Below are 12,579 nucleotides of genomic sequence, written 5' to 3'. Positions count from 1 at the left end.
GCCCACAACTGGTTATAATAATTACGACCATAAATATTTTTTGATATTTTCATTTAAATTTAATTTTTTTTTATAAACAAAAATTTAAATTGTACATATTTAAATGTATTATTACACTTTAATATATAATATTAATATTACTATGCAATTTCTAAATATTTACAACCTTATTGGATAAAAATATAATGAATAAAATATAGTTTAATAAGAAAGAAATAATTGAACACATATAAATAAAACAAAAAAAAAACAATTTTTCTTTTAGAAATTTTGTTTTACTTTGTATACATTTAAATAATGTCATCACAAATCAAACGCTTCAGTTGCAAAAGAATTAAACTATATTCCAACATAAACTTTGGATACAAACATAATTAAAAAAGCATTACTAATTAAAAAGAATAATTTCAAAATTAAAATAGTACTAGATATAAATTTTCCAATTATATATAAAACATATTTAGGAAATATTGTTGCCTCGCCCGTTCCTTCGGGTGGTATTCCCCCTGGTATTGCAGCTGCTGTTGCAAGTGGTAGTACTATATCAAATGTTGGTAGTGGTAATATGACTTCTACAATTGGTGCCGGTAATATCAGTGGCAGCACAATTGTCATTGGAGCTAGTTCAACAACTATTGGAGGAGCAGGAAACGCGTTACCATCGGCGCATAATTATAGTAGTACCATAATAAGCGGCAATAGCACAGTTGGTGTTGGTGGTATACCTATTGGCGGTGGTAATTCTAAAATTTCTTTAAAACAAAAACAAAATAAATATGTTAATAATACGAGTGCATTTGATATTAACATCAATCAAAAATTTTTTGTCACAAATATTTAAATTATTTGAAATATATAAAGTATATTATATAAATACAAAACATATAAATACATATATATATTTTCATATATATGTATAACAAATACTTAAATATATGAAATATATAAATATAAGATATTTAATAAATATCTAGCTTAAGATATAATACATTATTCTACTTTTTTTCTCTAATTTTATTTATTGCTATTATAATCTTTTTATTGTCACTTTGATTCATCTTTTTTACGTACTTCTTAATTTATAACAATTTGTTCACATCGTATTAAATTTCAATCGTAGCAAATTTCAAAGATTAAATTTATATAGCAAAAGTTAGAAAAAGATTTAACTTAGGAAAAAAACATCGTAAACGAAATTAACTGAAAAATTGAAAATTGTTAATAAAAATTATCAAATGCATGGTATTAGCACTTCTATCCTGCTATTTCAAGAATGGAATTAAAAAATAAAACTAAAATGATTAAAAATGATGTGTACAATATATATATATATGTATATACATATATACATATGTATATACATACATGTAAATATATATATGTGTATATAAATATTATAGTTCTTCCAAATGCATTGGACTCACGACGATCTAGATCACAAGGCGGAAAGAAATTACAAAAATGTTTATCAACTGCTTCTTACGGGGAGGAAATGTCAATTAGTCGACCTCAGATGGTGCCGCTTAATCAAAATCTTCTAATGACAAGACAATATTGCAGTTTTGGTAGTACCACGTCTTTTTATAAATATATCGAAAAATAACAAAAAAAACATAAAAAATAGAAATAGAAACAAAAATTTTATGAAGTTTAAAATATAAGAATATTTGATTTAACCATGAAATATATTCGAATTTTAATTTCAAGCTTAGGTTTTTGTTTAAAATAAAAGACCCAATATATTTTGAAATTAATTGTAAACAAAATTCAGAGAAAAGGATTTTGACGAGCCTCTCTCTAATACTAATTAATTTCTTAGGTTTTTATGAATTTTTAAATATTTTAATTAAGTTTTGTTCTCTAGTTTGAGATAATTTGGGTTCAGTAATACTTTACATTTGTATTTTAAAATAAATATAATTGAAATATTATCTTTTATTTTCTTAGAAAATTTAATAGAAATATAAAAGTTATAGAAATTTTGTTGTTATATACTTAGAAATAAAAACTAATTTGATACAAATTTTACTGTATTAAATGTGCTGTCATGATTTTCAAATAATTTTGCTTAGAGAAAAACTTTTTGTGGCGAAATTCAGCTTAGATTAACTGAATTTTCATTTGAGATCTTCTGAAAAGAAGATTATCATAAAAACTTAATTATCACTAGCATAATTTCACCGACATTTTCATTTCTAACTGCGAATTTTTAAGTATGTCAATTTCAAAGTCAAGCTAATTGTTAATTGAACATCGTAACAGCAACTTAAATTGTTTTCAAATTTTTTTAGCAAAAACTACCAAAAAAAATGTATGATTAATTTTTTAAAAATTATTTTTAAACTCAATTTGGCTAAGACTTATGGTTTTTAGTTTGATCAATCAAATTTGAGGTTATCTAAATTATTAGAGTGATAAAACAAAAAATTGAAAAACAAAATTAATATAAAAATTTACAATCTCTTGAAAGTAAAATAATATTGTTTTCTATTTATTTTGCAACAGCAATATTTGTTAAGCAAACTGCTCTTACATAGCATAACTACAACTTTTCCAAAACGCAAGCAATGTTTTTGGGAAATAGGTATATAACAATATGGTTTGAATAGAATACGACAATACTTATGTTAATGGTTAATATCGTATATTTTCCAAAAGATCTATATAAACTTTATATTTGAATAATATAATTTAATGTTATTATTTTTATATTCATTGTTACAGTTAAAAATATAATATAATCTCAACAGATTAACATATATAAAATAGAATATCTCATGAATAACATTCTCCAAAGATATAAATGAGAGCTTACTATTGAAAGCTAAAGCTATTGAAATCCATAACTAGATAACTATACTTAACTATAATTTATCATGATATACAACACCAAAAAAGAAGCATTTATATGTACATATACACATGTATGTATATTCTAGCTGAAAATTAAGTTACAAGTTGAAATGGCCGTTAATCAAATGAATTTCAATCTACTGAAATTAGTTTAGATTTTTCAAAAATTATTACTGAAACCAGTTTAAAAATTTTTTGTTTATTTGTCTTATCATTACCTAATTTTCTTTATATCTCCAAACGTAAGAACTTACTTCTTCTAGTCTAAGTCTTACTAGTGTTAAATTCTTACCAGTTTATTTTATTAGCAGTTCAAGTAAATTGTTATTTCTGCTGGATGATCGATCTCTCATTTATTTTCATTGTGAGAAATATCAAATATCCTTTAATCAGATGGACACGTCCTTGAAACTGCTTCTGATCGTGTTAGCCTGATCCAGAAGAATGAATTCTACCTATACCTTTACATACTGCGTTGGAAAAGTGGTGGTTACTTTTGAATACATTAAAAAAATTTGTTTTCTGTTAAACAAATATGTACAACATCAGTTGGAAGTTTTTAATTATACATACATTTTTTTTACTAAATAAAAATAACTTATTAAAAAATTATTTTTAAATTTTAATTTATTATAATTATATTTCTCATTTTTGTTTGTATTTATTCATTCTTTTTTTTTATAATGTCGTCTAAAACAAAATTTTTAATCATTTAAAACTGCTATACGCTCATACATACATATATATTTATATTGTGATATAAATATAAACTATCATATAATTGGATATTCATTCATTAACTGAATTTAGACCGCAGTCAAGCGATAGGTAAACAAAAACAAAATTACAATTAAAAAAATTAAATAAAATCAAACTTCATTTAAAATAAGTATCAAACATAGAACAAAATTTTTATTTTGATACTGTAGTTAGATTAATTCATTACCGTATTTAGATGTATAAGAATAATTTAACAATTTTTTGATTTTCTATATTAAATAAAAAAGAAAACAATTGTTTCTATTATATATAAATATTTATAAATATTTATAAATATTTCTCTGTAATTTTTTACTTAATTATATTCGTTTTTTAATAATACCTGTGTAACAATGTAAAAGGCAAAAAATTAACAAATTATTGAAATAAATTTTTTTATAAAAAAAATTAACAATCAAAATTTTGGTGAAAAATCAAAGATTTAACAATATTAAATGAAATACTTGAATAAATTCATATTTGATTCATTGGAATTTTTATTGTAAATTTTAAAGTAAGAATATTAATCACAAAAATTAATTATTTTGTAGAGTCTATAGACATCATTATACTGAAAAATCCTTTTTTGTTGATCACAAAGCACATTATCATTAAGCTTTTTTCTCTCTCTTCTTTAAATTCAATAATTCATAAAAAACGTGATTCTATTATTTTCTTATTAGTTTCAGGATTTTGTAAAATTATTTTTGTGTCGGTTTGTTTTGAAAATTTCAATGATACATTCATGAGTAACAATATAAAATTAATTTAATATCTTTGTTATAAATTATAAATATTTAAGTGTAAATTTAAAGATTTATCAAATTTCTCATGACCCAAATATTTTTTTTTAATAGGAAATATTTGAAATTAGAGTAGAACTGGAGTCATACAAGCTATAAATTTTAAGTATATGGACAAAATAAAAAATAATTTTTATATGTTAAATATATATATGAAGTTATGAAAGTTCACAATCAAAGACAATTGATCGAACTAAATTGGATTGCATATTATATAATAAAATAAAATCATAATAAATTTTAAAAGAGACCGATACAAAATTGTAAATGATTTCTTTTTTTTAAATTTTCTTCTTTATGAATATTACAGATTTTTTTGCACATTAAAATTAAAGCAAAAATGTAGCACGAATATTCACTATTTATGTAGGAATTATTTTTTAATTTTTTTTTAATATTTTGAATAGTATTACAATATTAATTCCAGAAGGACATACGTGCACTCTATTCTTCTAAATTTTTTTGAACAATAATATTAAGCATAGAATAATATTAATGCAAGAAATACATATATATATATATGAACTTTGTTTAAAATTTTACAAAAAAGTAGATTTTTTTATTATTTTAGTATTACTTTACTTTCTTAAATAATGGTTAATAAGCCTTAATAACTGGAAATATAAATGGAATTTATTAGTGAAATTCATTTAAAATTGAAAGATTTAAAATATCGATTAGTCTTTACTTATGAATAATAGCTTCAATTTATATCCACTATACTTCTTATACTTTTAAAGCCCATTATATTTTGTAAGAAAAACAAAAATTGTATACGAAGAAGTAAAATTGCGAGCCTTAATAGTTAAGTAGTGTTTGCATGCTACAATTTTTGATTCTAAGAAATATTACTAAAGTACTAAATTCTTCTTGTTTAATGTTTATTAGATTTATATATAAATTTGTTTTTCTTTAAATTGGTAGTATTATTTTCAATTTTACATTTCGCTTTTAACCAAGTATTTAATCTATATTTATACTATTCTAAACTTTTCACTTTTTTGTTTTTATAGGTTCTATATTAAGATAGCATTAAAAAATTATGTAGAAATTAATCATTTTTTATTTTAAAAAATGATTTTTTAAGATTTATAAAAGAATTATTCTGTCTAAAACATAGGAAATAGATTAAACGACCGAAATTTTTAAACATTTTGCCTTCTTTGTCTAAAATAAGGAAAAATCATAATTTGTTTTAAATTTTGAAGCAAAAAAGTCATACAAACAATTTTTTAGGGTTATTTAAATATTGTTTAGTTATTTTTCGTTATCAATAAAATAATTAAAAAGCTATGTAAAATAAAAATTATAGCTTTGAACTATTGTTTAACGTACGCTTAAAGCAAAAGTATATGACTCTTTATATAATTTAAAATTTTGTTTTTGAGATACTCTTCTGGTTTTTTTTACAATTAAAAATTAAGAAATGTACAATACGAGTAAATATGCCGTTTTAATAAATTATTATAAAATGTGAAAAAATTTCGGTCTTACTTTGTCTTACTTTCATACCAAAATTGCGGAATTTCTAATATTTAGTTTAACAAAAGGTTTCTTGAAGGTTAATCAAAAATTTGGCGAATTCAAAAAGGAATTTATTTCAATTAAATTAAAATCAAATTAGTTTGAAATAAAATACCAGAAATAATTTGATTTCCTTCATAAGGCTAAAAAATACTGTAGTCAACGAATAAGCGTTTTGAAAAAAGTTTTACAATTTTTCCAAATGTAGTTATAAGTTTGATTTTAATCTATCATATGCATATACATACATTTTAATATAATATTGCATAATATTTCGCCGTCACTTAACGCATTTATTCTACCTTCAAAAGCAGACATTGTACACGTTGATAAAGTTCAATTGACGTCAATAATAATAGTTACTAACAAAAGAAAAATTATCAGTTATTTATTAAAAGTAGGAAATTAAATAATATAACATAATTAGAAAATGAATTAATTATGTTGACGAATCATAGACATTAATTAAAAATTTTTTATTCCAACCCTCATATTTGTGTTTAAGTTCATTATTTACATATAGTTTTTCTTATAATTTTACTTATTAATTTGTAATCGATTTAAACGCATTTTAATATTTTTGTTTCGTATAAATTTTATAAAGTAAAAATTTTTTGTTCAGCTAAGAAACCTTGACGAGGGCAATCAATTCAGTCAACAAATAAAAATTATAATAAAAGAAAAACGTGTAAGTAAAAAATTAAAATATAAAAATGTGAAAAAAGTGATTCCTCGATCAAAATATTTTATAAATGCTAATACAATTCATGTTAATTACATCTATTATTTATGAAAATTAAAATTAATCAAAAAGTATTTAAATGTTCAGTAATTCTTTGAGAATATGTAGATATTAAAAGAATGGTGATGAAAAACATTGAAACAAAAAAAAATTTTAAAAATCTATAATTTTAGATTCACATGCATTGCCTTTTAAACGAAAATTAGAATTAGTTAATATTGAAAATTACTATAGTAGATATACGTAGTGTTCTTTACAAAGAAAATATACAATAATAATAAATAGCAAGAATAATATTTATTTAGAAAGCTTTCGTTTCATTACTGCTCAACAATAAAAACTACAATGTTTTGTTTTTAGATTTGTAGCATACTTTTCGAGCAAAATTTCAGATTTATAAATCAGTTGACTTTTAAATTCATTTTAACATCTTCTTTGGAAAATGCAATGAAACATGTTAACATAATAAAAGAGTACATTGAGTTTTTTCTTTGTTTTTAAAATTATTTGATCTTACTAAAATATTGAGTAATTTTGTAAAACAGTAATTCACATAAATTTATGCCTGAGTTTTTTTAAAAGGCATTTCGCATCGCTACTTCGAGTATTCGTTCGTTTGAAGCACATATTCACTAATTTTGTAGTATGTAATAATGTTCGTTAATTTAAAATTGACACTATAAAATTATTAAATACATATTAAGAGAATGTTAAGCTTAGTTTTACTATAAAATGTGATTTAAATTTTTCCATTATAAATATAAATCTAATAATAATAAAACAAAATTTCAGTAAAGGTAATTGATTTATATTAATCATAAAGAAATATCAGAAACTGAATATTTTTTATGCAAAACATTTTTTGTATATAATTGATGCATTTATGTATCATTCGATTTATTTAAAGAGCAATGTTTATTTACTGCAGGTGCTTTAAATTCAAAAATATCATCACAGATTTTTTTATTATTCATATTAAATTTCGGTAATTTTGGAATTTTTTCTTCTATTTTCTTAAAATTTCTTTTTACCGACCACATTGTGTACAATTTGTAGGTTATGTGATGGAAACAAATTTTGCATATCGATTTTTCGGTAGGAATGCTCTTCTCCATGGTAGGGAAGTGTAAATAAACTATTTTTAGCAACCTGTCGATCTGTCGGTCGATCTTTTTTGGAAAAATCAGGACTCGAAAACTGATATGCAGGCCGGGCCGGTTTTACACTTTTACCATATCTACGGAACGAATTGATGAAATTTGAAATTCGATATTTGAGTTCTAGTTGTTACCGAAACTAACTTCGAAAATCTACTAAGAGCCCAATTTACATTTTTCTAGGTATGTTGACTATAAGCTTACTAATGTCCTAAAAATTGGAAAGAAGTATTTAACAGACATTTTTATATTTTGTAACACTTTCACTCAACTAAACAATACACATTGCGGTCGGTTATGTGCTAACCATATCAGACTTTTTAACTATTATATAAACTGTTATTTCCTTACCCTAAATAATCAAATGAGTTCACCAAATTGTAAACATAACGCATATTTACGTGACACACGTGTTATCTGCACAAAATATATTGCGTACACGTGTGAATAAAAAGTATTATTATTGTAAATTTTCTTAATATTGAATTCAAACCAAAATCGTTCTCTTCTCATGAAATCGCATACAAATCTAAACTTTTCTAATGTTTATTTGAACTATGGATAAATTTAATTTTAAAAGATGTCTCCTCCTTTGCATTAAAGTTAGTATATGGTATTATATAGAATAAATATATGCATCAACCTTTGATTATTCATTGATTTTTCATTTAGAAATTTTTATAACTTGTATAAATTCAAAATAAACGTAAATTATAAATTTATATTTTGTATTCATAAAAATTGATTGTTATCTTTAAACTTTCAGCTCTTAATTACTGCAAACTACTTAATGTTTGATTAAATTAAATTAAATGAAAATTACAATAACTTACAAGCACAAACTTGGAAAAAAAGTCAATATAAATAAATTAGAACAAATTTGTTTATATTTTTTGTTGTTTACTCAAAATTAAACCGGGGAAATCGTACGTGTTTGTTATTGAAGTAATGCTTAGTTTTGATTTACTAAATACCAATCGACATTTAAAATTATACCATTCATTTTATCAATCAGAATAACAAAAATGCAATGTTTTAACATATTGTTTACAGTATAAGCAATTTAATCGACTACTCAAATAAAAAAAAAAACTTGAAAATGTATGGAAAATTGTAATTGTTTATACGCATGAGTATAGTAAACTAATTTTAGCACGTAAAAATTCATATATTTTTCATTTATTTAGCATATGCATATTTAACGAAGATTAATAATGAATAATTAAAGAGAATGCTCAATTCTTCTTATTAAAGTTTGCAGTACTTAAGATTTAAAATTTTTATTTTAGTTAAATATAGTATCATTCTATAGCATTCACATTAATGTAGTTACGTGAATCAAACATTACCGCCTGCATTGTATCAAACTGATGTTTAGAAAAATTTAATAATTTTGTGAAAATTTCCTTAAATAAAATCAAAGGCGAGAATTGGGTATTGATAAATTGTATAATTAAACAAACTAATTCTTAATCTCCGAAAGTCAATCAAATCTAACATAACGGGCTTTTGGCATCAAACTTTTCCCAAAACGCTTTTGGTAAAAAAATTATTCTGGAAAATTTCTATCCGCTTTTGCATACAATGGGGTCGGTAAATTCATTTTTTTTGCAAAATCATTTTCTAAGAAGTAAGAAAAAAAAACAGTATTGTATTCGAGCGACTTTTTCGAGCGAAAAAGATTAGAGCGACTGACTAATTCGAAATATTTAAAATCTCATATTTTCTTCCCTTGATTTCAATTCAAACGGAGATTAAAGCTTATACTTTTTCTTTCTTAAAAGTAAACATTTAATTTTTAGAACCTTATTTATTGATAAATATGTACGCATTATATAGTATTTGTTTTTGTTTTCTTTAGCATTCACTTAGTAGTAGTTAATACGTTTCGCTCGCGAGAACGTTTTGTGGATTATCACAATATTAAAAAAGTTTCTCCTTTTTTTGTATACCTTTGTTTTTTTATACTTGTTATGTCGGAAAAGGTTTTGTACAATCATATGCCATAAATATTTCTTTTTATTTTAATTTCATTGTATTTTTTTTATAAAAAAGGATTCACGTTACTTTTTTATTGTGTTGTTTATTTAAGTTTTTCTTAAAAATTAAAAAAAAATTTCTTTTTGTAAACTAAAATGTCTTTTGTTTTTTTCAACTAAACTTGTTTTTTTTTCTTTGTTTAACACCTTAACTTAAAATATTTGTATCTAAAGTGTGTGACAATAAGAAAAGAACAAATTATGTTTTCTAATTTAGAAAAAAATTCTTGAAAATTAAAAGTAAAAATTTTGAATTTTATATACGTAATTATGTAAATTACATTTTTTTAACCTTTAATTTGAACATTTTCATGTAAGTATAGATGTATTGAATGGATCACTTAGTTAACAAAATTTTTAATAGATTTTGTGAACTGGGCAGCAACACCTTTAATTTCTTTATTTATTCAAATAACTTAAACGAAAAAAAAACTTTTGAAGATTTTTATATTTTACTAACATTTTCTACTTCACTCAAACATATCTCACCATAAAAATTACAGCAAAAAAGTTAACGTTATATTGTCATAGGCTTGAACTATTGTGATATAAGTAAAGTAATGTGATAAAATGAAATAGGCACCATGTTTAAACTCAAATTATTGAATCGAAATTTTCAATTAACATACATACATACATATATGTTCTTTATATCTTAAATTTTGTTTAGTTCGGAAGAAACTTGTGATTTTACAAAAATCTATAGAAAAAAGTATTTTATTCATACCTTATAGCAACATATTTTTTATAAATTGTGCAGAAACTTACTTCTACTTATTATCCAATTAATGATATTTTGAATGATATCAAGTTTCAAAAACGCTGTGACAATACAACTTTGCTTTCACTATAATTTGTAGATCAAGTTCAAAATTTATTTCCTTTTCCTTTTGTTGTGTCTCTAATGTGTCCTTACTTTATTTTTTTTTTCGTAGACAAATAATATTAATCTCTTTTTTTATGATGTCCTTTTCATATACATACATACATATTTCGTATTTTTGATGTTTCATTGTTAAAGAACATACTTCATTATTTTAAACAAAAGCATTTTCTGAATAATTTCTAACTCTTGTGGTGTGGTACTATTAAAACTCTCTATTGTGAAATACATATATATATATATATATATATATATTTATACATATATATATATATATATATATTACCATATTGATTATGTAATTTATTAAAAAGAAAGCAACAGCAAGTATAAAAAATAAATGTATATACATGAAGAATTGTATGAAAACATAAAATAAACATTTTTTATGTACTTACATATGTATATATTTATTGCCAAAAATATAACAGTGACACTTTACAAAATTTATATTATGCTTATTGTACATTTTAAATATGTATAATCATATAGTTATGTTAATTGTTTCTATTACACCTACATATATATAAAATAAAAAATAAAAATGTTAATAAAAGAGATTCCTTCCATTGCTTGCAATGCCTCTCAATGAATTCTACATAATTTTTAATATAAAACAAAATTTCTTATTCTACATATTTTGTTGATTCTCACCAATATGGTATTGTTATAAATATGTACGAATTGATGTATATATTTCACCTATTGTATTATGTGTATACAGTGTGTTCCACATAAGGTGGCAAATAATGTCGGAAATGATTCTAATAAAAAATTGTATGGATGGGGATGAAAATATGCGCCACAATGATATCTAAAAGGTAAGCCACATAATATTTTCCTCTATCTCTCATAGTTTTGCCAATAGAGCGTTTTAAATATGTTAAGAAAACATGCGAAAAATCTATATTTCCCCCAACCACTTATACAGTTTTTCGCCGGAAATTGATCAAACAATAATTATCCTTGAAATCATTTGCCACCTTATGCGAAGCACACTGTGTATATATACATATGTTTTTATCATGGTGTTGGATTTTTTGATGTTGCTTCCCTCTCCTTAAAATAAAAGAATAATAACTAAATCAGACAAAATAACGAGTTTCCACAATTATTGGATGTCTAAACAAACATGTGTATATACATACAATCGTTACATATTCTCTATGAGCTCTATACCTACAAGCAACGAGGACCAACAAAATTTAAAATTGCAACTTAACATTATAAAACAACAAAGTCATATTATGAGACAAAAAAGATTTATCAAAATAATCTTAACAATTTGTACCTTTTTTGCGCAAAATTTTTCGTTTGCTTTATTCTATTGGGGCTTTCCTTTATAGTTAGAGAATGGGTTCTTTTACTATCTTTTAATATTTCAATCAGTTCGGTTAAAAAAAAGGTTTTACATTTATTATGTTCACACTAATTGCTTGTTTATTAACAAAAAACCATTCGCTAATATCAAATTGATGTTGCAGGGTCTGGCTAAGAGTGAAGATTCTGCCGAAGTTATTGACAACCGATTTGACAAAACCGAATGCAATGGAAACTTCAAAAAATTTATATTAAATGTGCTAAGGCGGGGGTCTTATCTTAAGCATCCATCTAGAAGTGGTCACTTTTATCGAGTAAATTCGAGCAGAAAGATTTGTAATATTTCCGCTTGAAGTAGTTCCTTTGCTGCGTTATCTATCTGCTTTGCGGTTGTATCCATATACTTTTCGTTATCTATCTGCTTAATAAAAGAATCTTTTAAAGTAATGCCAATGATTTAATTTGTGTAAATGATATTTTCAAATTTTCAGATTATTTT

At 23.2% G+C, this 12,579-nt stretch overlaps 1 protein-coding gene across 6 annotated transcripts in view; it reads left to right on the top strand.

Moving 5' to 3' along the window:
- LOC129605406 (syntaxin-binding protein 5) overlaps positions 1-12,579 on the top strand; it is a 149,709-nt gene that overhangs the window by 119,838 nt on the left and 17,292 nt on the right. For 2 of the 6 annotated variants that reach the window (XM_055515154.1, XM_055515153.1), the window contains exons 13-15: positions 465-737; positions 1,401-1,565; positions 3,664-3,681. The exons of 3 other annotated variants lie outside the window; for them this stretch is intronic. In XM_055515154.1, coding sequence (XP_055371129.1) covers positions 465-737; positions 1,401-1,565; positions 3,664-3,681 — 456 coding nt within the window. The remainder of the gene's footprint in view (positions 1-464; positions 738-1,400; positions 1,566-3,663; positions 3,682-12,579) is intronic. One more of the 6 variants, XM_055515155.1, reaches the window with a different exon arrangement.

The sequence above is a fragment of the Condylostylus longicornis genome, unplaced genomic scaffold, assembly GCF_029603195.1.
Source record: "Condylostylus longicornis isolate FDR11 unplaced genomic scaffold, ASM2960319v2 ptg000013l, whole genome shotgun sequence".
NCBI classification, from domain to species: domain Eukaryota; kingdom Metazoa; phylum Arthropoda; class Insecta; order Diptera; family Dolichopodidae; genus Condylostylus; species Condylostylus longicornis.
This window is presented reverse-complemented; position numbering and strand designations above follow the sequence as displayed.